This window comes from Haliaeetus leucocephalus, unplaced genomic scaffold, assembly GCF_000737465.1.
Source record: "Haliaeetus leucocephalus isolate CR32 unplaced genomic scaffold, Haliaeetus_leucocephalus-4.0 Scaffold484, whole genome shotgun sequence".
In the NCBI taxonomy this organism is placed as follows: Eukaryota; Metazoa; Chordata; class Aves; order Accipitriformes; family Accipitridae; genus Haliaeetus; species Haliaeetus leucocephalus.
In genome coordinates this window covers 6,967,912-6,993,161 of record NW_010972920.1, presented here as the reverse complement: position 1 = coordinate 6,993,161, position 25,250 = coordinate 6,967,912, and the positions used below count along the sequence as shown (strand labels likewise).

The 25,250-nt window shown below is 40.9% G+C and overlaps 1 protein-coding gene across 1 annotated transcript; it reads left to right on the top strand.

Annotated features, from left to right (window-relative positions):
* On the top strand, nt 1-24,417 carry ANXA5 (annexin A5). The gene is made up of 13 exons (XM_010575565.1): nt 1-37; nt 144-187; nt 7,503-7,587; nt 8,682-8,776; nt 9,618-9,731; nt 13,255-13,345; nt 14,311-14,390; nt 14,847-14,903; nt 17,855-17,948; nt 19,732-19,827; nt 20,374-20,432; nt 22,605-22,727; nt 23,866-24,417. The coding sequence occupies exons 2-13, from the start codon at nt 179-181 to the stop codon at nt 23,926-23,928; spliced, it is 966 nt and encodes a 321-aa protein (XP_010573867.1). The 5' UTR covers nt 1-37; nt 144-178; the 3' UTR covers nt 23,929-24,417.
* Nucleotides 24,418-25,250: the final 833 nt, after the last annotated feature.

The window sequence follows — 25,250 nt, the reverse complement described above, 5'->3', positions numbered from 1 at the left end:
AGCTCTGGGCGGCGGCGGCTCGGCGGACCGGCTTGCGGTGAGGGCGCTGCCCGGCAGCGAGGGGCGCCGGGAGGGGAGGCGAGGCGAGGCGAGGGTGCCGTGCCGGGCCGGGCGGGCACTCACTGTCGCGTCTCTCTTTGCAGACTCGGACTCAGCCCCGACTCGGCGGATCCCAGAGATGGCGAAGGTGAGGCGGCCGCCGCGAGGGGCTAACGGCCGCCGCGAGGGGCTAACGGCCGCCGCGAGGGGCTAACGGCCGCCTCGTCCCTGCCCGGCCGCCGGCGGTCCCGGGACACCCTCGTCTTGTCCGTCTCCTTACTCTTACTCCTCAGTGATTTATTTTTCGGTCTGCCTTAAATCAACCCATCCCCAAGCCTGGGGAGACGCGGAGGGGAGGGAGACGGGGAAAGCAGCTCATCATGTGAGACGCGCGTCAGGGACAACTTTTTTTTTTTTTTCTGCCAGTTTCCACTAATTTGGCCAAGTTTCCGGTACGGTGTGTTTATATAGTGCTTGGGTGGAGGTTCCTTCCACTGGAGGAGGAAGGAGAAAAATAATACTGCCGTGGCTGTGTCCCGTGGAGGCTCGGGGCGCGGTAGTCCCATCTCCAGCTTTCTCATTTCTGACTTGAATTTTTCTGGAAGCCTTGTAGCTATGGTGTAGTACTTCATCTGGTACTTCTATTTTTTCCTTTGCAGCCCTTGGGTCGCTGTGGTTTGAGCCTGAACGAAGGCTTGGAAAACGGAGCTGACTCCAGCATTTGTTTCTATAGTTGCATCAAATGCATATGCTCTGGAAAGTAAAATAAGAATTTAATGGCTTATTTATGGGCTTTGTACTGCTGTAGGAAGTGAAAGCCATCAAGTGGTATGAGTGCCTTCACAAAGGTCAGGGTAATTGCACACTAATGCTGTAGTAGTTTCATTATTTTAACAATGAGTGGAATGATCAGTGGTGTTTTAACACTCCTGTGAATACTTATTCATATTCTGTCTGGATTGAGCTTTAAAAGAAAGAAAGGGTACTTCATTTTAAAAAGTTTTTATTTTTAATAGTATTCCACTAAATCCTTAAAGTTTGGGTTGGGTTTTTTCTTGAGGTATGAAGAATGGATTTTTCTTTCTTTAAACATCAGGCCTGGTTTGTAGGATGCATCTTAGGAGAGACCCCTACCCATGCCAGTGCAGGGCATCTGACCAGACAGATCTACTTGGACAGCCTTTTATTATGGTATATGTAGCATTGCTTATAGGCTTAGGGCAAATTCCATTTAGTGAAAGCATGGAAATTTGCAATTCTCTTGTCTGTTCCACAGAGACACAAACTTTAATTCTTGATCTTTGTAGAAGGAGTATTTCATTCTTCACTAGTGCAAACCAGTTACTCCTGTCTTCACATAGTAGAATTTTCTACTGCCTGAGGTAACACTTGGGGTTGGGTTACTAACTGTGGTGGATGGTGGTAGGTTGAAGTCATTGGAGTGATGAGGTCTTGTACTAGGTAGGCCTTGTCCTCCCATTTCCATGTTCAGAGGGCTGTTTTCCGCTCCAGTAGTATTCTTTGCCTGGGCGATAATGCAGCCACGGAAGACTGGGAGTGTTAAAGCTTTGTAGCCTGTAAAGCATTTTATAAAAATAAAAAAAAAAAGTTGAAGAGTAGGCTCTGCTGCTCATGGCAGGTGTCTGTTCTAAATTTTGTTGCACCGTGAAGTAATGCTAAAAAATGAAAATGCCTATCAATCATGAAATGTTGAGTGTCAGTTGACAGCAGTTATTTATATGTACATCCAAAGGTTCAGAGTTCACAAAGGCTGCACAGCACAGTGTACTGAAGTCCAATTTAGTCTAGATACATCACTGAAGAGTAAAACCTTTGAAGAAGGTAAGTTATCTTTGGAGTCTTGGTTACTGAAGTATTTGTTCTTGCTCAGTTATGGGAAGATCCCCCCCCCCCCAAAGACCTGGGGCATTTTGTGTGATCCATGTCCAGGATAAAAAGGTTCATTCATTCATTTTGTAGGAAAACTACAGCATGCCATATCTGCTGTGCAGCCTGGTCTCTCCATGCCTGTGTTTATCTGCTTTCTTTGGAGGAACACTGCTGTCCTAACAAGCTGCCTTTTTTCACACATCCGTATGTGTAGTGGTCTTTGTTAATGCATAGATGCACATGGTAGAATCTGTTCCTCCTCGATGAACAAGCTGCCTTGGAAATGCTACCCTGTGTTTGCTGATTTGGAAATTGGGAAAGAAAGGAACAAGACTATTTTCTGCTTGCGTGCTGTGGACTGATGTGTTTCGGTTTGCTACTCCCAAATTTTTCCCTGAATGTGAAGTTGGGAGTGTTTTCTGTATCCATTTGTAAAATGCCAGGAAGGGATTGCTTGTGCTGGTGAAGGTGTGGCTGCTGTGTGCTATATCTGGAGTTCCTGTTCTGCCAATGTGCATGTGTGACTTGGAGCACAGGAGTAGTACTGCCAACTCCAGTAGTGCTTCAGAGGATTATGTCTCACATTCCAAAGTATAAATGCTTTTTCAGAATTGGGTCCTAAGCAGCTCTTTGGCTTCGCTGAGGTTACTTGCAAGGAGAGGTTCTTTGTGTGTTTTTGCAGATGTTCCTGCATTGGTTCCTACATTGCTGTTGTTTGCTTTTCTCTTCTCCTCTCTCACCCACTCTCTTTATCTTTTTTTTTCTGTTTTTTTCTTTCTCTCCTCCCTATCTTTGGTATCTCCATGATGTACTGACTCAGAGTTCAGCACAGATGTTGTGTAATTCCATTTTTTGTCAAGAGTTTAAATTTAGTGGGGCAGATGTGAATATAGTCTGCTGACCAGAGCTGACTCTTCTATTTAAGTGAGCAACCTGAAGTGATACTAAACTTAGAGAGGTGTTTTGTAGAGACGTCTTTATGGTTGTGCATTTGCATCAGCTCTGCACCTATATTCATCCGCTCACAATGTAAATTGCATCCTACTGCCCTTGAAATTTCAGTAAGGATGTCATGAAACAATTATATATTTCTTACATGATGTTAGCTTTAAAGCACAGTTTGAACTGGGATCTCTATGTGGTCTTCAATGGCCACAAAGGTTTTCAGTTTACTAGTGAACACTGTGTTCTGCTTTATCTGCAAGATGGCTATTCTTGTGTAAGAAGTCTTAAGGCAGTCTTTCATTTATTCTAGCACGTGACCTTCTGGGCTCTCACCTTCTCTGTTTGTCAACCTGTGTGCTGGAAAATTTTTCCATTTCCATTCTTTCCACTCCACTGTTTTCCTGTGCCATCTTGTAAACAGGTGGCTGCTTAAAAAAAAAAAAAAGAAAGAAAAAAAAGCCACATACCACCACCTCTGTGCCAGACACTGGGCTTTCCAGTGGCAAATTGATGAGGTGCTACTTTTGTTGCTGCAGAGCAGCGTTGTGAAAGGGGGTAGCTCTTCATCTATGGGAAATCTGAGCGGTAGGAACTTGGCTGTGAGTGGGTATAGGGCAAGGGTAGCTGGGAAGAAGTCTGAATCAGTTCAAATGTGGTCTTTTGTTTGCTGATAATGAATGCTTTGTTTTTAACAGTGGCTAAACATGGGATCTTGTGGGTGGGAGATTTTTTTGTGTGCCGGGTGGGAAAAATTAAAAGGAACCTCGCTAAGTGGCTATTGTTGATCTTACAGATAATGCTGTTGCCAGGATATGTGGCCACGTGGCATCAAATTGTGAAGTGAAGTTATCTCTTGGGAGAAGTTAATGTAGCTCTGAGGTGCTGGTTAGAAACATCTTGCCTGATGAGATTGTATCTTCTCCTTCTGCAAACTTTTGCTAGAGCAGAATAAACAAAAAAAACAGAGAATGTGAATCTCCTCATTTGGAGGGGCATAAATTCTAAAGCAAGATCATCTCTTGTTTTGAAGTTGTGTTTGGTTTTTGTTTTGTTTGTTCCCCCCCCACACCTTTCCTCTTCATACTAATTTTGTGTATGTGTGGGTTTTGTTGGTCTCATTGGTAGGAGTCTGGAGAAAATGGAAGCTGCTGTTTTATTTCTAGTCTATAATCACAAACTGTGCTTGCACTACACCTGATTGCTTAACAATAGTCAGTGTATTGGGGAATGTAGAAAGCAGAGAATGTGTGTAGGTTTTGGGTGTTAGGATCTTGTGATCCTCTTTCTATTGAGGTCTTGCGTGTTGTGCTTCTCTTTTATATTTTACTGCTAAGTGTAGGGTGTTGCTATTTAGTAAGGGAATCACTCCAGATTACAAAAGGATTTAATATCAAGGACTATTTGTGTTCTTCTTTCCATTGATGTGCTTTGGGTTCTACTGAGTGGGAAACTTAACAACCAAAATAAAAATGACCTATGAGCCTGCAGTGTTATTGAGTATCTGTCTGCATAAATGACAGAGAACATTCTTAGAGATACTAAAAATAAGATAATTTGTTTACCTCTAAAAAAGTTATTAAGTTTGTAAATAAATAGTTGTCTTTCAGTTTACTGTTTTCATACTAGGTCAGGATGGTGTAGCAGTTGTGATGCTGTGATCCACCTGCAAGAACCAGTTTGTTTAAACTCTACTTAATGTTGAAACTAGCTGAGTTGTCTGATAAATGAGTGTGTGGCTTTTGTCAGAAACTCTTTTGTATGGATCTATTATTTTGGTAGAAATGTCTGGTTCATAGCTTCTATTTCAGATTCTGCGTGACTGGAAGTTGACTTCAGTGGTTCAGGCTGTGATGGTGGTTTAGGACAGGTGTTTGCCTTCTTTTTCTCTGGCCAAAAGGTGCCATGTTTGGAAAGGAGGAGAGTGCTCTTCCCTCCATGGACTGGGTTTGTTATCACTGCAGAGCGTTCTGCCGTTGTCCATTGATTTTGCAAATGAGAAATTGGGACTGGAGTAACTAATCAGGGTGCTTCTGGGCAGTGGGGTGTTTTACACAGATTTGTGGTTGTTAAGATGGTATGCCTGAGTATTTCCTGCTATACCCCGATTGCCAGGCCACGCTGCAGTGCTCTGAAGAGCTAGGCAAGTAGGTTTCTGACGTGAAAGTTAAGGATGGCTCAACGCTTTCTCAGTGATGGGCCAGCTGTTGTCTGTGTCGCATCTGCCCACATGTGGCTTCTGAAGGCAGTTAGACTGTAGGTTGGACTCGGGTCTGCAAAGCCATATCCAAGCCTGTCTTATACTAACAGCCTCTGCTGTGGTTGTGCTCTATTTGCACCAGCATATAGTATCAAGGGGAGCAGATGTAACTGGAGATTCTGCTGTTATAGCTGCTGTCTTTGTGGTACCCAGGTGACATGGATTTTTATTATGCTAGATGGCAGAGCTGCAGCAATATTTCTGGTTTGCAAGCTAGGTGCAGCTCAAGTACTGACTGAGGGTGATTGTGGCAGGTAGGTAGCCAAAATCCAGTACACAGTGTGCGTCAGAAGGGAATGCCTGGAATGCAAATGGTGAGAAGACATCAAGAAAACTCTTTCAGACTACAGGTGCACCAGAAGAATTTCAGGAACTGTTCATCAAGCTTAGACTATGTTGAGGCTTTTCACACTGTGCTTTGGAAGAGAGTTATGGAAGGATTCTTCTTAGTTGACAAAAATGAGAAGGATGATGCAGAGATAGATTTAATCTAGCTTTTAGTGTTCCCACATATGTTGTCTAAAATAGCCACAGAGGAATGCTGGGCTGTTGTCATAAGACTTAGGAATTGTGAAGGGGAATTCCACTTGCTTATAACAAGATAAGCAAATGAAAACTTTAACTCAAAGATCAATAACTCTTTCCTCCGAGACCTGCTTACCTTTAGTCATTTCCAGAGGAGAATTGTGGTAGTTTTATAATATTAGTTATGTTAAGATGATATGAAACAAAATAGCAGGAAATACACTTTTAAATAACCCCATGCTGCCTGGTGTGGTAATAAGGGAGGAGGAGGAATACAGAGGCTTTTCAGTCTTTATCTGTTTTACCAAATTATAAAATTGAGTCCTAAATCTTTGAGAGTTTTTCATGATAGCCTTTGGAATTAGCTAGGAGAATGACAATAAGTACACATTGCTGTGCCTAAATTTGAAGTAGTGCCTAAAAATTTGCTCATAATGGGAAAAAGCAGAATGCTTCAGGGGAATTGCCATGGCTCTGAAGTATGCTGGATATTGGAAAGCATCAGTGAGAAAGAAGTTTGTTGTTGTTGTTATTAAGCACCATGATACTTTGTGTTCTGATTTGCTGAAATACGGTGGAGGTAAACATAACTCATTATTGCTTCTGCAGTGGGAGGGGTAGGGAGTCTCTGATGGCAATAACACACAACTGGCCTGAGAGGCAGCAGTGCTTCAGGGCAGTTTCTGGTTAGTGCTTGGCTACTCTTTTCTGTCTGTGCTTTTTTGGCTGACCTGTCTTGGATGAGTCCATTGACTTGAAACCAAAGCACTGTGTGGCTGAAATTGCTAACTTGAGGGAAAGGCTGTATCGCAGAGGCCAGATGGCTGTGCTGTCTGTGTAATAATCTGGTGCCAGTCTCAGTAGGTGTCTTGGCACTTTCTTTCATGCTTTTTCTTGCGAGTGGACAAATGCCCTGCTTGTACTGATTGGTACTTTTGTACAGCAATGCTTACAAGAATTTCCCTTCTTCAGCTGTTAGAAAAACCTCCCTATTCCCAAACCCCAGCTCTTTCCCCTTTTGGCCATTGCTTGACTTTTATAGTTTATAAATTAACTACTGTGCTATACACATATAGGTTCTTGAACTGTCATGTTTAAATATAGGCAAGACTGTTCCATAAGGGTGATGAATATCCTTTTGTGTTTGACCTGAAGAGAAAGTCCCTGAAGAGCCATGTTCCATGGAAACCTAGTGGAATTACTTTTGTGTTTTGGACAGGCTGATCTTTTATCCTTATGTTTGAGCTGTTATTTCTTTTTAGCTGTAAACAACTATGAGAAATGTAGCTGAGTCACTTGAGAAAAAAGTTGCTTATGTCAAAAGGAACATGATGAAAAATTGAAAGCCATTGCAAAGTTCAGTAGGTCTCATTTGCAATGTGATGGGAAAAAAAAAACAGTGTGATACTGGTTGAGAGCTCCAGCAGGTTTTTCTTCAGGAGAGGAAGGTCTTATTTCCAAACGTGTCTTGGATCTTTGTGCAGCTTTTCTAGCATATGTGATTTGTGCAATTAATTTCCCAAATTACTTAAATGATAATTTCTTAGTAATTTTCCTGTATTCAGGCTCCAGTGTTGTAAATATCAATCCTGCAAACTACCATTATGTAAATATACCTGACCTTAGCTGGGGTACTGCTGAGTAAAACCATAGTAGTACCTTTTGAGTGAGCTGTGTTTAAAATACGAACGGATTGCTGTTTAGTCGGACAATTGCAAGAAAAATGCTATCATCTTTTGGATTGCGGATTCAAATTTAGTCAAGCTCGTGTATGGGGAACTGAAAGATGCTATCATCTATTTCATGCCCTTTTCCCTTTCCCCCTACCTCTTTTTTCCCGCTGTAGTACACAAGAGGCACCGTGGCAGCCTTCTCTCCTTTTGATGCCAGAGCTGATGCAGAAGCCCTTCGTAAGGCCATGAAGGGAATAGGTAAGAATAATTTATTTTATGAAAAGGAAAGGGCTCTCAGTCCTTTGAAAATATCCTTTCTGAACTCCTTTTTTTTTATATTAGCAGGTTTGGGTAGGGCGTGCGTCTACATGCCATGGAATGACAACTGCAGGACTGCATGAGTCTGGGCGTGTCCTAGTTTTGACTGTACTGCTCTCGAGGATGTTTATTTTTAGGTTAGCATAAGGGGAAAAAAAGGTGGTGTGCACATTCTCCATTAAAAATTGGTACTCCACAGGCTTTTCTGCACACAGAGTTTTGCTGCACAGTAAGCTAGACTGTGGATTTACAGGTGACAACTGTGGAGAGTTATGACAGTATAGCAGAAGCTCTGTGCTTGGAAAATATGGGACAGCCCCCTCGGTCTGGAAGTGCATAAGCACATTACAGTTACTGTGAGCAAAGAATACAAGCACACAGCATGAATGTAGACTAACAAGTGGTCTGTAAACTCACACTGTAGCTTTCTGCCCCAAAACTTCTGTGTGAGAGCAAATCCTAATTTGCTACTTTCTTTGAAGCTGCCTGCCAGAGGAAGCAGAAGGAAGGGAAGAAGGGAAATGTGATACACCTCAACCTATTGGCAAATTCAGTAGGGCTAGTAAGGTGCTGTGCTGTGAGGGCTACCTTGCAAACTGTCATATATAAAATGGATAATAGCTCCACACTTCTGTACTCTGGGGTGTTCGGGGTTACTGGACTGAGTTTTGCTGGGAGTCAGCAGATTGTTTATTCTAAAGCAGATCCCTTGGTGAGCTCAAAGGCAAGGCTCCTGTGTAGAATACAGACTGTGACTAAATGTTATAGCTGATGCCTGGGATGCTAGGAGCAGCGTCTGGAACAGAGCACTAATGGAGAACAAACAACACATAGGTCCTCCAGTCATATTTTTGCAACAGCAGAACACCAAACCTGGTGGCTCAGCTTTGGGGTATGGTGACATTTGTTATTTAAATGCTTCTGCTGTTTGTCAGTAGACTTATTTTCGAAACATCTTTCATTGCCTTTTGAGTTTGTGCCACTGGTGTTTGTTTTTTAGAGTGTTTGTAACTCTTTGTTCTTTCTAACTTCAGGGACTGATGAAGAAACTGTTCTGAAGATCCTTACCAGCAGAAACAATGCTCAGCGTCAAGAAATTGCATCTGCCTTTAAAACGTTATTTGGCAGGGTGAGAAGAAGAAAAATACCTCTAGAAATGAGCTGAATGTGGCCTGTGATGATGACTTAAAACTGTGAGGCACATTCATCACACTCCCTGTAAAATGTTCCTTCGAAGAAAATCTAGTTTTGCTTCTGTCTCCCCCTCTCCCCATGCTGTGATGTTCTTAATTGCTGGCTAGGTTAGAATATTCCTTTTAGGTTAGCACAAGGAAGTTACTTCCTTTTTCTGTATTTTGGTCCAATATGTTGTAGATGGGTTTTTGCGCAAAAGCTCCTATAGTTTCCTGTTAGCGTGCTTTTAGTATTGATCTTATTCTTGCTATGGAAGGAGTTATCAAATATTTTGATGCAAGGTCTGCAGTGTAAGGTGATAGCAGGAAAAGAATTTTCTAGAGCTAGAAAATGTGGAAGAAATATACCGGCCTAACAGCATAGGAGCGAGCAAAACCAAATATATTGGTAGATAAAGCCATAAGTGAGTTCAAAGCAAAGATGGCTTTTTTCTTTCTTCCAGCATTGTTGGATCCTTTAATATTCTGGCTGGGTACCCTTTGTTTCAAATAGCAAGTGCAGTGAACACCTAGGTTTTAGAGAATTTCTGTCTTGGAGTGGGGGCGGGGGCAGAGAAATAATTGCAATATGCTTCAGGTTTTCCAAATGCCCATATATCCTTTTCTTCTGCCTTATTTGGCTACACTTGTTTCAGTTCAGGTGCCATTTAAAACAAACAGAGCCCTGTCCCTTGTGCTTTTTGTTGTATGGCCAGAGTCTTCTAGCTTGCAGACACACATGCATCCATTTTGAATGGTTAGTCCTTGTTCATTACAGCACTGTTTGTTCTGCATTAGGATCTTGTAGATGACCTGAAATCGGAACTTACCGGCAAATTTGAAACATTGATGGTATCTTTGATGAGACCAACATATATTTTTGATGCTCATGCACTGAAGCATGCTATCAAGGTAAGAGGAGTGAGGGAAGGTAATTAATACATTGTATGAAATGTTTGTTGCTCTTTTGTTGTTTTTTAGGAATGAACTTTTGGTTGGTAAAGGGAATGCTAATAGAAGTAGCCTTTTTTTCTTTTTCCCTTTTTTTTTTTTTTTAAATTATGAATGTTATGCTAACACCTGCCGTTATTGCTAATGCCATGGTTTTGCCTGATTTCTTATTCATCCTAATAATGCATTAGAGGTAGTTCAGAAATCTACTCAGTGTATGCTTTATGTGAAATTATTTTCATGAGAAACTATGTAATCTTAAGAGAACAGTTTTGCTGTAGATGCAGACTAAAATCTTCATAGCATAAGACTTGTTCTTTCTGACTTAAATACAATTAATAGATGTGCATGTTGCTTTTAAATTCTTTTTGCTGCTAAAGTGCAGTGGTGAAGTCCAGTGGACACTAGATTTTTCTGCTGTGAGCAGCCTAGGTTTTATAGCTATGCAGCTGTATGCATGGGCTGCAAAGTAGTTCAAGGTATTTCATGAAAGTGTGGTGTTATCTGTATGTCTGTCTTTGACTATTATTTAAGCTAGAGAGTGTTTTGCCCCTGATGGATTACAATGCAACTCCAAAATTGATGGGCTAGCGTACTTGTGTAAACTGGTGTCCACCAAAATTATGAGTGGGTATTATCTGTATTATTGAATGTGTTCTAAAAGTTGCCTGCAGTAATACAGAGGCAAGAGTTGATAGCCCTGTCGGTGTTACCTTTCTAACATTTGTCTTTAGCTCAATGCATTTAGTGCCTCTCTGAGAAGGCCAGGTAGACAAACAATTTACAATCTGTATGCGTAGATATTTTAGTGTGTTTTCTTCCATGTGGTCCTATCCGCCCCCCCCTCCCCCCCCGCCACACCTGTCTGATACCATCTCAGGAATTGGATGGCCTTGGATTATTCACAGAACCTGTTGATTAAAGTAGAGGACATTGAACTTGACTAGTGTCAGGCAGTGCTTGGTTGGGTGACGCTCACATGTAAACTCCCAAGAGCCTTGATGACCAACTGGTTAATATGTAGGCTTTAGTAACTGTGCAAGCTAGTGCTCATGAACCCATGACCCAGCAAATAGTATCTCAGATAACAGAAACTTTAATCCTGGAAATTTTCTGTAATGTCTTTATATGCAGTGGGGGAAGGGAAGATGGCACCTGATAAAAGAAGCTGATAAAGGCCTTGCTGACTAAAAGGAAAAAATGTATTCCCAAGCTCCTCTTGTTGACTTAGGAGTCAAAGACTGACAGGGAAATGATGGAACAGATGAGTGTAGGAGGGAAAATAAGAGATAGTGAAACAGGAGTGGTTTTGTTCTTGTCACAAAAAATTATATTAAACACAAGATCATGGGATTTCAGAGAACGTGTCTGCACAGGAAAAGATGTTGATACTAGCTGCAATTCAGCTAAGGTGGGTAACAACAGTAAAGAAGGTGTGATAGCATAGACTTCAGTGCAAGATAACTCAGCTAAGAGCATGAAGTCTGTGCTGAAGGTTGTACTATCGGTTCATAGAATCATTTAGGTTGGAAAAGACCTTTAAGATCATTGAGTCCAACTGTCAACCATGCCCACTAAACCATGTCCTGAAGTGCCTTGTTTACGTGCTTTTCGAATATCTCCAGGGATGGTGACTCCACCACTTCCCTGGGAAGCCTGTTCCAATGCCTGGCAACCCCTTCAGTAAAGAAATTTTTCCTACTATCCAATCTAAACCTCCCCTGGCACAACTTGAGGCCATTTCCTCTCATCCTATCTCTAGTTACTTGATAGAAGAGACCAGTACCCACCTCACTACAACCTCCTTTCAGGTAGTTGTAGAGAGCGATAAGGTCTCCCCTCAGCCTCCTCTTCTCCAGACTAAACAACCCCAGTTCCCTCAGCCACTCCTCATAAGACTTGTGCTCCAGGCCCCTCACCAGCTTCGTTGCCCTTCTCTGGACATGCTCCAGCACCTCAATGTCTTTCCTGTAGTGAGGGTCCCAAAACTGAACACAGTACTCAAGGTGCAGCCTCACTCGGTCCAGTGCTGAGTACAGGGGGACAATCCCCTCCCTGCTCCTGCTGGCCACACTATTTCTGATACAGGCCAGGATGCCGTTGGCCGCCTTGGCCACCTGGGCACACTGCTGGCTCATATTCAGTTGGCTGTCGACCAGCACCCCCAGGTCTTTTTCTGCTGGGCAGCTTCCCAGCCACTCTTCCCCAAGCCTGTAGTATTGCATGGGGTTGTTGTGACCAAAGTACAGGACCCGGCACTTGGCCTTGTTGAACCTCGTACGATTGGCCTTGGCCCATCGATCCAGCCTGTCCAGATCCCTCTGTAGAGCCTTCTTACCCTCGAGCAGATCAACCCTCCCTCCCAGCTTGGTGTCATCTGCAGACTTACTGAGGGTGCACTCAATCCCTTCATCCAGATTATTAATAAAGATATTAAACAGAACTGGCCCCAATACTGAGCCGTAGGGAACACCGCTTGTGACCCACTGCCAACTGGATTTAACTCCATTCACCACAACCCTCTGGGCTCGTCCATCCAGCCAGTTTTTTACCCAGCTAAGAGTACACTTGTCTAAGCTGTTGTCTAAGCAGTTGTCACTGCTGCTACTTAGATTAGAACTAATATAACTGTGCCTGTCTCACTTGCTGAGCAGGCATGTTCTCAAAACAGTCTGTATTTTGAAAATGATTACATGCAGCCTGGCAGATTTGTGTTTTGGATATCTTTGTATGCAGTTAGTATTTGGATTTTCCTTACAGGAAAGGTTGTAAATAACACACTGATGCAAAAAATACACAGTATTGTATTTCAGTGTTGCTTTTGTGAAATGACTTCTTTGGAAGCATAAAGAGCAATGGCTTATTCTTACAGACAAAGTAGACTCAGACTTGTGGAAACAAGATACTGGCTTGACTTTTGTAAATTTTGTCCTTGTAAAAGTGAAGAGTGCCTGTTGTGCCTACTGTAATTAGAGTGCAGCGCCTTTAGCTGTCTGGGTTAGCAATTCTATTGTAAAATGTGTGTGTTTGCAGTGGAAGAGAGGGTGCATTTAACATGGTACAGTTCATAGAAGGGTAAAGATCATTGCTGGGTGGCTCTATGTTTATCTGTGTACTGGTTGATGAAGGCAGTATATAAACTAGAGCTAAGATGGAACCTGTTACTCTATTCATTCACTTACCTTGATGTCATTGACTGTAATAGTGAAGAACTGAGGCATATTTGGGTGTGCTTGAACATGGAAGGGCTTATCTGAGTTCTGCAACAGTGAGCCTTTATTAAGTGTTGGGTTGGTTTTGAAAACAGTCAAGCTGGAATTGGAAGAAATTCTTTCTAAAACCCCTACAATATACCAGAAAGAAGAAAATAATTTTTCTTTATTTGGTCCAAGTGTATAAGTTGATGCTTGCTTTTGATTGTCAAAGGGAATTCTTGTTTTCCTTTTGTTATTCCATCAGCTGATTTATACTTGCACCCCTGCAGGGAGCAGGAACCAATGAGAAAGTGTTGACTGAAATTCTTGCCTCCAGAACACCTGCGGAAGTGCGGAATATTAAACAGGTTTATCTGCAAGGTAAAGTTCTGCATGAAATAAAGTTCTTGGGTCTCCAATCAGTTCTCCTAATATGATTGTAGCTCATCTTTCAAATAAGGTCTATCTGTGATCTTATGGGTGTGTCCAATAAGTGGGATTTCATTCTGTTGTGTTGCAAAACTTTATATAGAGAGAAACTAGAGTTTGGATTGTAAACTAAAATAGTTTTTATTTCAGGGCTGTGACTGCAGGTTATGGTGATTTGTACTTTATGGTTAGAATTAATTCAAATGCATTTCTTTCACCTGTTATTTTCATCCCTTTGAAAGGGGATTTTTAGTAATTGGAAACTAGAAAACTGGTATCACATAAAAAAACAGAAGTGATTTTTTTTGCTTTCTGCTCAGTGTTCTGTTCAAATGCATTTGTGCTAAAGCAGGTGCAGCTTTTTGGTTGTCCACAGGAGTATATGCTTTTACCCTGTGATTGTGGGGTTGGTTTTTTTTAAGGCAGTGTTTGAATTAAAACATATTTCTTTTACCTCTATGCAGATTCCTGCCACACAAGAAATTCTCATGTCTCAATAAAGTTTGAGGCAAAACTTAGAGTCTCCAAGGGCAAAATTTATTAGTACTAGACTTTTCTGGGCTTACAGTTGTTGTACAGTTGTGAGACTGTACAGTTGTGAGACTGCCATATTTTAGCATAACTCCAGATCTGCATGCTCTTTAGTTCCTTAAAGAGCTGAATCTATGCATGTCACCCTGTATTTCAAAATATTTTGAGGAACCTGCTCCTGATACTAGATGTGAGGTGCTATCTTTTCACCTCTTTTACGATAATGTTAGGTTGTAAGTGAAAGCAGAATATGTCCGAGTTGGTAAAGCTGTTTCTGATAAATGATTCTACAAGCTGAGTCAAATTAACTTTTTGATTTTCCTTGCTTTCTCCTCAAAATAGTGAGGAAGTCTGTAAGGTGGTGAATGGGTATTGCTCTTTTGCAGAGTATGAGGCCAACTTGGAGGATAAGATCACAGGAGAAACATCAGGCTATTTTCAGAGACTGCTGGTGGTCCTGCTGCAGGTCAGCATCTCTTTGTGTTCAGACATATGTGTATGATTTTCACTTTCGTTTTCCTGTCTGATGTACGCTTGTTGCTTTCTGCTGACTAAGCTGGGATTCTGAAAAGACCTGGTAATAGGCAGGATTGCTTCTGAAACTGAGCCACTTCCCCTGATTTCCGGGGTCAGTCTTGAGCTCTGTTATGGGTCATTTCCACATCACTGAATTGACAAGCTTCTGTGATGCTTATGGGTATAGCAGAATGCCTGCTACGTGGGGTTTTGAAGGCAATAGAAGAAGAGAACATTTATTTCAAGAAGACTCACTCGAGCAGAAGGGGAAAAATAAGGTGATTTTGGAGAAGGTGCATTAGGGGTTGACTTCTCGCAGTAACTCTTTCAGGCTCAATATAACAGATAAGTTTTTTGATTCAGCTTTTTATTCTTCAGTTTAACAACTTTTAAAAATTCTTTTCAGGCAAATAGAGATCCTGACGGCAGAGTTGATGAGGGTCTTGTTGAGCAGGATGCCCAGGTGGGTGAATGACTTGGTTTTTGGGGCATTTCTACAAGTTGTCTTGTAAAGAGACAATGCAGCTAGAATTCAAATGTGAGAGAGAAATTGTTAAAGTTCTCTGTGTGTGTTTCTTAATACATTTTCCTGTGCTTTTATACATTCTGGACAAAAGTGTCAAAACCTGAAACATTGGGATCAAGATTTTTGGCACTTTCACATTTGAAAAGCATGTCTTGTATTGCTTTCTACTTAATGAGGTGCATGAATGGAACAGTAATTGGATCATTGGAAGAGAGAGTTATGATTACTGAGGCTTTGTGATGCTGAGAGACCCGCTGCTGGAAAACTCAGAGATGTTAACAGTTCATTCCTTAATATCTGACTTGAACTTCTCTCTGAATTCAATCCTTCCATATCATGTGTCATGTGTGTCATAGTGAAATGTTAATGCTATTCAGTGAGGCATGCCTCCACAGAGGGTGAAATACTAAAAAGAGAAAATATATCAAATACTCTGCTTTACTGTAACCAGATGACAGTCTAAGAATTGTCTTTAAAGAGTTTCTAGGGACTTGCATATTGCTCTTTGCAAGTATTGTCCATAATGTTGTCACTGATCACTAAGCCTGTGCTCTAGACAGCAGAAGGAAACCCACCAGTTAATTGGTATCCTTGATGCAGTCTCTTGCTGGATGCTACTGGATTTGTTGTTAGTTGTAGCGATGGTCAATATTTCAGTGATTTGGTTACAGAACACATTTAATGCATGTTTCTTGGTTATTTCAGATAACTCTGGGCTAGACATTTTCCTCTCATAAATTGTCAGTTGAGATGAAAGAAAATATATGAATTGTTCAAGGTGGCAAGGAGGAAAAGTAGAATACCAAATCAATAAAACATTCTCCTGGTAGCGGGCCAAGATGGAGAGACAGACTGACAAAATGTGTTTTACTGGCATAGGCCTATCCTTTGCTATGTAAATTCAGAAAGCATTGTTCTCCTGATATTAAAATTAATCCTGTGGAAATTGGAGCTTGAAAATTAGAGGCAAATGTTTGAATCATGAACTAGACTGCTTCATGAAATTATGTCAGTCTTGCCTTTAGCTAGGCTTACATAATTGAGGAAACCCATGAACCACAGGCCTTGGTAGATAGATAGATTCCTTTTGGCCTCTTTAATTGAGTTTAAATGAGCATCTGAATTTAGGAGGCACCATATCTAAATGTTGAAAAAGTCCTGTTTTCCTAAATGGTTGCTGTGGTTTGTTATGTACATTTGGCTTGAGCTGGGACCTAAACAGAGAAGTGTTCTGTCACATTTCTCTGTATTGATACCTTTACATTCAACATGTAACATAGCTGGAACAGATTCAGAGAATTTTCTAACTATTGTTGTCAGGTACAGATGGTCACAATTTAGATATGTGACTGTGCAAGTGTAAGACTATTTTTGGCTCCCCAGTGTTTCTCTTGATTAATATGATATTCTGGGAAGGATTTGATGTATTAGAGGGCAACCTTTTTGCTCAGTGGTGATTTTTGATTTTTTGGGGTCTATCATTACTAAACATTAATTCTAAGAGATAGTATGAATATGCAGGGAAGTTGCAAGGCTTTTCTGAGAGTGCCTGAAGGAGAAAGTTTAACTTTTTGGATGAGATTTTGTGAATATCACTTTTTCAAGTTATGCAATTGATGTACATTTTGGGTATTGCACAGTGGCAAGGCAGGTAGACACTTAGAGCTCACATAAAATGCCATTTACAACTTTTAGTATTCCTAAAGAAATACATTCCTAGTGTTTCTAAATGCTCTGCTGGGACTTCACATTTGCTACTGGATGAAGAGTACTGGTATTAATTTGAAGAGCTCAGCGTATATTATATGAACTAAATATCCTTGCAATGCCTTCATAGCTTTTTTTTTTACCCCACTCTTTTGTACTCTGTACTTTTTAATCTTAAAAGAGCATGCAGCATTCACAAATGTGTTTTGAATAGGATTGTAGGAGAAGCAGGAAATTCATAACATCCCATTCAGGTTTTACAGTATGGGCAGATGGCCAACAGCATTGCTATGCAGCAGATTTGTTTGTGGGGATTTTTCTAAGACGTATTTGATTGCCTGAATATAGGTGGTAACCTGTTTGCCTGTCCTCTGCACACTGAGGAGGGAGAAAAAATACTATATACTACAATATGTACAAACCTTTCTCCTTGCATGGTGTTTAGCACACTATTTGGAAAAAAGCTTCTGAGTGTCAGTAAAAAGAACTAATTTAATTTTCTGAATTTTTCTTTCTCATTTTCTCCCTCCTGTTGCTTATTCCAACTTTTAGAAGTGCTTTACTTTCCTAAATGCTGCTAATGGCCTGTCATTGTCTGCATTGAAGAAAGACTTGCCTGAAGAACCATGAATGTGCTAAAACAATTAAATGATTAAAATCTTGTTTCATATGACTAAGAATTTAGCAGCCTGCAAATCCTGTTTCTGAGAGTTTCTAAATCGATCTTCCCCTCATTTTTGGAAAACTTCCTCTTGGGCCAAGTTAGCATGGTTCTGCCATTGATATGAGTCATCATTTAGTAAAGTTTTGCTAATCTGATTTGAAAAAGAGTAAGGAAAAAAAAAAAGCAGAAAAAACAGTATTGGGAATGGATTTTATCTCCTGTGTTATCAGAGTTTCAGAAAACTTCAGGCTTATGAAAGGGACTATGCGCACAGTCAATTTTAGAGCCTTAAGCAGTATTGCTCATGTAAATGCTTTCACAGTCAATTTCAGAATTTATCATTTATTTTTTTCTAAAGTCAGTTCAGTACTTGGCAATTTTATTTCATTTTCTTTGCCTCCAGCTATAGCTTGTTAGTAAGTTTAATGCTTCTCAGAGTGAGACAAACAGCGCTTTTCAACAGGCTATGTGGACACATAACAAATGCTGCTGTTTTGATCTCTTGAATTTACAACAGGTTTTGTTTAGAGCTGGGGAGCTGAAATGGGGAACAGATGAAGAAAAGTTCATCACCATCTTGGGAACCCGAAGTGTTTCCCATTTAAGGAGGGGTAGGTAGTATGGTTGTTCTGTGCTTGAAAACTTCTGCCTGAAGTCTCAGTATTACCCACCTGGTGGTAAAAATGGTAGAAAAGTTGTTTCTGGTACTGTATTTGTCTTTAATCACCTCTTCCCTCTACTTAATACGTTTAATTTTGTTTCCTGTAATTCAGTTCCCCCCTAGCAGTGGTGATCTCCTGCTTGAAGGAGTGGTGCAGTAGATCCAAGGGACAGCTGGGGTGTTTCTTTCTAGATGCTTATTTACTATTTTTATTTTTCCCTTTTGAAAGAGGTCCTGACAATAGAAGTGATGCTGAGAGTCTGTTATGAGTCATCATAATCTGATGGAGATCTAGCCCTGAAAAGATCAACCCTTTTATAGGTGCATACTTTATTAGATGTTAATAGAGACAATAATTTTTTTCCCTGCTCCTTACCCATTCATAAGTCTGTTTTACCAAACTGTTTAGGCCATTCAAAATAATGACCAGAAAGTTTTTTTTGGTTCTCCAATCTTTTTGTTTTCCTTTTTGAATCTTTGGATTCATTTGGATTTTCAATGGTAATTTGATTTGTGGTTTTACTGTTTAGTTTTTTTACCATCATTTGCGTTAAAGTAATCCTAAAGTTTTTTTGGTGCATGCAACACTTACTTAGTGTGATAGAAATGTAAGATTTCATAGAACACTCAGGTCTTATGGATATTAATGAACACAGACTTCAATAGACTGCCAATAGACCAGTTTGTGTGAAGTTAATTTGATCTAGTAGCCCAGTGTAGACAAGATCTTAGGTTCAGGCTAAATGATAGCTGCACCCTGGGGAAAATGCTGATAATTTCCTAAAACTTCCCTTCTTTCCCTTTCCCTCTTCTCCTTGCACCCTTTCACTGAATGTGTGCACAGAATCACAGAACGGCTGAGGTTGGAAGGGACCTCTGGAGGTCATCTTGTCCAACCCTGCTTGAGCAGGGCTACCCTAGAGCAGGCTGCCCAGGACCATGTCCAGGTGGCTTTTGCGCATCTCGAGGGATTCTACAACCTCCCTGGGCAACCTGTGCCAGTACCCACACAGAAAATAAGTGTTTCCTGATGTTCAGACAGAACCTCCTGTGCCCTTTGCCTCTTGTCCTGGCACTGGGCACCACTGAGAAGAGCCTGGGTCCATCTTCTTTATACCTTCCCTTTACATATTTGTACACACTGATGAGATTCCCCCTTGAGCCTTCTCTAGGCTGAACAGTCCTGGCTCTCTCAGCCTTTCCTCATGGGAGAGATGCTCCAGTCCCTTAATCATCTTAAAGGCCCTTCACTGCACTCGCTTCAGTTACATATCTCTTTTGTACTGGGGAGCCCAGAACTGGACCCTGCACTCCAGGCATGGCCTCACCAGTGCTGAGTAGATGGGAAAGGATCACCTCCCTCGACCTGCTGGCAACATTTCTCCTAGGATACCATTTGTCTGCTTTACTACAAAGGCACATGGCTGCCTCATGTTCAATCTGGTGCCCACCAGGACCCCCAGCTCCTTTTCTGCAAAGCTGCTTTCCAGCTGGTTGACCCCCAACACGTACTGGTGCATGGATGGGCTTGTTCCTCCTCAGGTACAGGTATGCGTTGTATAGTAGCAATCTGGTAGGAAATAGGTATTTAAAATAAGACACAGGGAAGAATGAGCGGACAATAGCATTTGACCTGTGGATAATGAGATACAGGTGGCATTAACCTGTACTGAGGAAGATACTGGGAGAAATGCTGGCTATACATGTGACTAAGCACACTTTCTGTTTTGCAGTGTTTGACAAATACATGACTATTTCCGGCTTTCAGATTGAAGAGACCATTGACCGTGAAACCTCTGGTGATCTGGAGAAGCTGCTTTTGGCAGTTGGTAATTAAGTCTTAACAGGTCTAGAACTGGCTGCCTTCATTTACTCCCAGGCCTCCTTAAATTGCAGTTGTTATAGGAAGTGGCATGAAAACATGGTACCTTTTTAAAGTTAATCACCTGGGATCTGTTTTTGTATTTAGAGAATAAGCCTTTATTCTTCCTTTAATAGATGGGGCGAATGGGGGGGAAGTGGGATGGAGGGTGGTGGTGAACTGCATTCTGTTCAGTCACGTGCACCTCTGTGAGAAAGTGAGACAAAACTCTGCTTTTGTTTATATTCCTGGCATATCATTTAGCACAACGTCATAGTAGATTTGTAACTGGGAGTAGAATTTGACTAGCAAAGTCTCTTCTCTATTAGAAGTATACGGTGCGTTCTAACTCCTAGAACCCAAAGAGTTGTAGCAGAGGAACAGACTAGCTGACAGCTGTATACTTAATTGTCCACACAGGAGAGAGTGATCCAGTAACACACACCTTGTCTTGACAGTGACAGTGTCCCGTATTGAATAACAATCAGAAATTCAATCCTTTGCCTTTTTTCAGTGAAATGCATCCGAAGCGTGCCTGCCTATTTTGCTGAGACTCTCTATTATTCCATGAAGGTATGTACATGTTTTCCACACCTCACTTTCCATCTTCCTCTGCTACAATTCCTCTCCCTTTCGCTTGTTCTTCATTTTTTCTTTCACTGCAAATGCCAACAGCATACTGTGTCGCTAAGCATCTTCAAAAGGTTTGGGGAATGCAGATCTGGTAGAGGATCTAAACAATTTATAAGCTTTACTTCATGTTCATCGTAAGTTTGTCAGACCATAAATCTTTTACAGGAAACATCAGTCTCATCACCTGTTTTTGGACTTGGGTCTTGTTATATTGGAAAACATCAGGCTAGATCCACTGGGCACCTTCAGCTAAATAAAGGCTACAGTGTCTTTAGGTGGTGGATATATTGAGGAAGTAAAGATGACCAAAAACTAAATTGTAGATTGTGCAAATTTAGTGCTTTTTGTTTTGGAGACGAGTATTTACAGACTGAAGGTGTAGTTAGCTTTGAAACAGGTTTGGATGACTATCCATCCCATTTTGAGAAGGAAAAGAAACTCATCAGAGAAAAAGGAAAGAGGCTTAAACAGCTACAAAAGGTTCTGCAGGGGAATCCCAACAGCGACACAGCTGCGTTTCTGTTGGCTTCGCCTTCTCTTGGATAGGAAGAGATAAGCAGGGAAAACTGTGTTTTTAACTCACAGTTGCTAATATTAATTAAAACCGAGGTAGGTAGTCTATTGTTTTCAGGCAAGTTATCAGCTTCCCTGAAGAATTCCTCCCTTCCCCTTGCTGAAAAGCACTGAAGTATGTTTGTCACCAGATGGTTGTATTGATGAGGTGTCAGCATGAGAATTAGTGAAAAGAGATGAAATGATAGCTTAATTTTTAAAAGCTGCTTTACTGCTTTTATAGATACCAATGTAAAATAAGGTTCAGGTGGAAAATACAGCTCAGCATACTGGCATAATATTTTTTATGAGGAGGATTACTTTTTTTGTATTTATCTATTTATTACTTTTTATTTAAAGAATGCAATAGAAAATCTTTTCCTGTATGTTTTAGAATCTTGTACATTTCTATTATGAGGGGCCTGATTAATGTCTGCTGGTGAGATCCCCAACTGTTATTTTTTTAATATAAATAAAAATCATTAAGTACTTCAGATAAGAAAGATCTTCATCAAATATTACTTTGACAGAAGAGTTTGTACTTCTAATTTATCAATTTGGCACGACAAAGTTCTACAATGAGTAGAATTTACTTTCATGATTAGGTGGGGCAGAGCTTGGATTTTACTGGATTCTAATGTCAAATCCTACTCAGAAACCACTGGACTCATGGCATAACTTCTGAGCAGCTTTAGAGCATTTTTAGATGTAATCCAAGAATATTACACCCAGTCAAAGGAATGAGTGACCCTGGACATTAGGCTAAAGATGATTGTGGGGGCTCTGCCAAGTCCTTCCTTGAGGTGCATTAGCAGGTCAGCATGTGAAAATTTGTATTGCTTCAGCTTGGGTGGAGTCTGACTTGTCTGAGCGGGAGAGGTCAGGATGTTAGTCTGGCACAGCCTGCCAGCACAGGAACTTAATATGGTTAAAGTAATAAGGATGAATAAGAGAGTGGAGGATTGTGTGGTTGGAAAAGGTTCGTGAAGTTTGCTTTGATAATAAGCAGCTGGATAATTTGTGGAATGAGTTGCTCTGCTATGTCTTGCTATACGATGTTACATGCTTTGTATTAGTCATTGTTAGGATTTATGTACCCAGTTCCAGAACTGACTGCAATTCCAGAGTCTCAGACTACATTGAAAGGGTGATTTGCATGCGATGAAAGGGTGATTCTGATTGTGGTGGTCAGCTATACTACTGTGTAATCTTGGAACTGGATTATTTTAAATTTATATGGTCATTCACGGTTGAGGCCTGTGAGATAGATGAAACATGACATAAGAGGTCTGACAATATGGCACTTCATAGAAGTCCAGGGATTAGAGCACCTTGCATGGTCAGTCCTCTGTTCTGCACATTGCAGTGTGAATGTCTTGTGATACTGTCTCAAATATTCTCTGTTTTGGAATAGAAATGTAATGCAGGAGTGTTTTGAGACACCACTTGTTGCACTTGGTGCTTTCATGTTGCACTGTGGTGGTTTGTATTTGTTGTTTTGTTACAGCCTCTGTCCAGGACAAACTCATATTTTAATATTATTTAAACTTTTCTTCATAGGGGGCTGGCACTGATGATGATACCCTGATCAGAGTCATGGTTTCAAGAAGTGAAATTGATCTGTTGGATATTAGAAAAGAATTCAGAAAGAATTTTGCAAAATCACTGCATCATGTGATTCAGGTAAAATTACTGTTCTGTTGTCAGGGAAAACAGGGGTGATTGAGATGTCATTGTTTCCACTGTTTACTTTTAGGGGAGGGGGTGGATGTGAGTAGAGCTGCACAACACAGGGCACTCTGAGAGCAGTGGTAGTTGGTCTGCAGTTTTGTGAAGTACCACATAGAGTCATTTAAGTGGGGGACGCTTCTTAGGAAAAGCTAAAGGCTTCTTTCCAGTGTTCACTAGGAGAACAGATGTGGTTTTCTGAAATTACAATTACTCATACACCATTTTTAGCTACTGCTTCATTTCCTTTTTCTTGTCTGGGTTCCTTCTGATTTTCAGTGCTTCAGAGAGGGTGCTGGCTCCAGAGAAATTATATTGGGGTTGGGAGTCTGAATTATCACAAGGTTGAAGTTTAAATCTTGGATTGTGGTGTGGAACCTTTTGCACCATTTCAAAGTGGAAAGCATTTCACTGTAGAATCAGTCTGAATCATAATCTCCTTTGAGTGGATGGGAAGGAGCAGGAAGGGAAAGAGCCAGCAAGAAATGCAGGGCCAGCTGTTGCTGCAAAGTTGAAGCCAAAATGCTTTTTTTCCTAGGAGTTTTTGGGGGTATTCTGTTTTATTTTTAAATGCTGCTTTTTATGATTTTTCTGTTATCATTCCTCGCATTATGCTCCCTTACTTAGGCTGGGTGGAGTTGCTTTTGACACTGTCAGTTGGGCCCATACAGCTGTCCTGCGGAGCTAGTAGCAGAGCTTGCCATGAATTAGAGGGAGCAGGGCTGGGGCCTTTCTAAGTGATGGCAGGTGCACTTTGCACATTTAAAGGTTGTTGCTTTTGGTGCTGTTTTGGGCTTCTCCTTTGCCTGGATTTTCGTACTTGCAGATGAATGCATTCTAGCAGGCAATGGGTAGCTCAGTTCTAGTAAAGCTTTCAGAGGTTTTTTGTTTTTCTGAAAGTCTTGTCTGTATAAATACAGCTCTAACATAAGAGACAGAGAATTTCCTTGCGTCATTCCTGAGTGAAGAGTCATCCAAGTGGATTTCCTGTGGGTGGGACAAATGTATAATCTGTTGGAGTCCTCTTTGGCTGCTGCTTTTCTTCACATTTCTGTGGTTGTGACTCATGCTGACTGGTCTGTTATATTAACAGAAAGATACATCTGGGGACTACAGGAAAGCACTCCTGCTCCTCTGTGGTGGAGATGATGAGTAATGGTGACAGTGACAAGAAGGATTTGTTGTACTCCAGCTTTGCAGCCCTTTAGTTAGCATGTCTAGCTGAGTTTTTGTATCTTAATGCTTTGTGGCTGTTTGAATTTATACTAGTGTTGCACTTACTAAAAATGAACATATTGTTATCCAAGTGATAGCTGATCCTTCCTCTTCCTGACATCCCAACTTCCAGGAATTTCAAGTGCCTTCTCTGAGTATGCGAGAGTCATCTTCATGGAAGATGGGTACTGAGCACAGAACCCAGTTCTTTGCAAGTGTTTTGCTGAAATAGGAAAAAAATAATCATGTATTTCACTAATAATTTGAAGATCTTTTTTTGCTTTTATTCCTTACATTTCCACTGAATGTTAAGCTAGCTCTAACATTGCAAATGAAGAAAAGATATCCTTCGTATGTAATATTTGAATGAATTTGCTGAACAGAATACAAACAATCATTGGAAATCTAAAGGACCAATAAATTTTTTCCCTCTCAGCACAGTTGTATGTGGTTTTTAATGGGCAAAGATCAATTTTACCTTTCATATGATTCCACTGCTTCAAACTGTTGGTGTAATAGTCCTACTCTTATGCAGGCTTCTAAGTATATATGATGTTTTGCAGCTGTATGTCTTGATGTCTAGTCTAGTATATGGGTGCTGTGGTGATGCTGCTGTTCAATATAGCTGGAATACCAAATTATTGGTACTTTCTGGGCATTGCATTCTCATTTTGTGCTGCTTTGTCTTTTTCTTCGCCTCCAAAGCTGGGGGAAGGAAGGAGAGCTGTTTGCACAGTGCCAAAGTAGAGCAGATATGCTGCACTTGTAGGACCAATTGAAGATTTCTGGGATGGAAGCAGGTGAAGAAGAGATGGGAAGACAGTGATCCGTACTTCAGGGATCTTGGGTGAAAAGAGGATGGTTGCAGCACCACTGTTCATCAGGTTAGCAGGGAGCAAAGCACAGTACAAGAAAAGCACCAGTCTGTTATATAGGCTGGCTTAAATTCACTGCTTTAGTTCATAATTTATGACTGGCTCTGAAAATCAAATTGACACGTGTGAAGGAGAATCAAGAGACTTCAGTTTCATGCATTATAGGGTCTAAACACCATGGTTCTAAACTTAGCTTATCGGTTAGTCACATACATCAGCTGTAGAAACTGTGCCTTTTAATAGTCCTGTTGAAATTGATTCTTCACAGATGAAGACCTTTAAAACTTTCATATTTAATAAATGTAAAGTTTTAATTTTTTAATATTGTATTTCTGAATTATTACTGTCAAATCTCTTGCTAATAAGTACTTGATTTCCAATGTAAAAT

Coding starts and splice junctions, on each gene's coding strand:
- ANXA5 (XM_010575565.1), top strand. Junction 13,346..14,310: donor TAAACAGGTTTATCTGCAAG/GTAAAGTTCTGC, acceptor GCTCTTTTGCAG/AGTATGAGGCCAACTTGGAG. Junction 14,391..14,846: donor TGCTGGTGGTCCTGCTGCAG/GTCAGCATCTCT, acceptor AATTCTTTTCAG/GCAAATAGAGATCCTGACGG.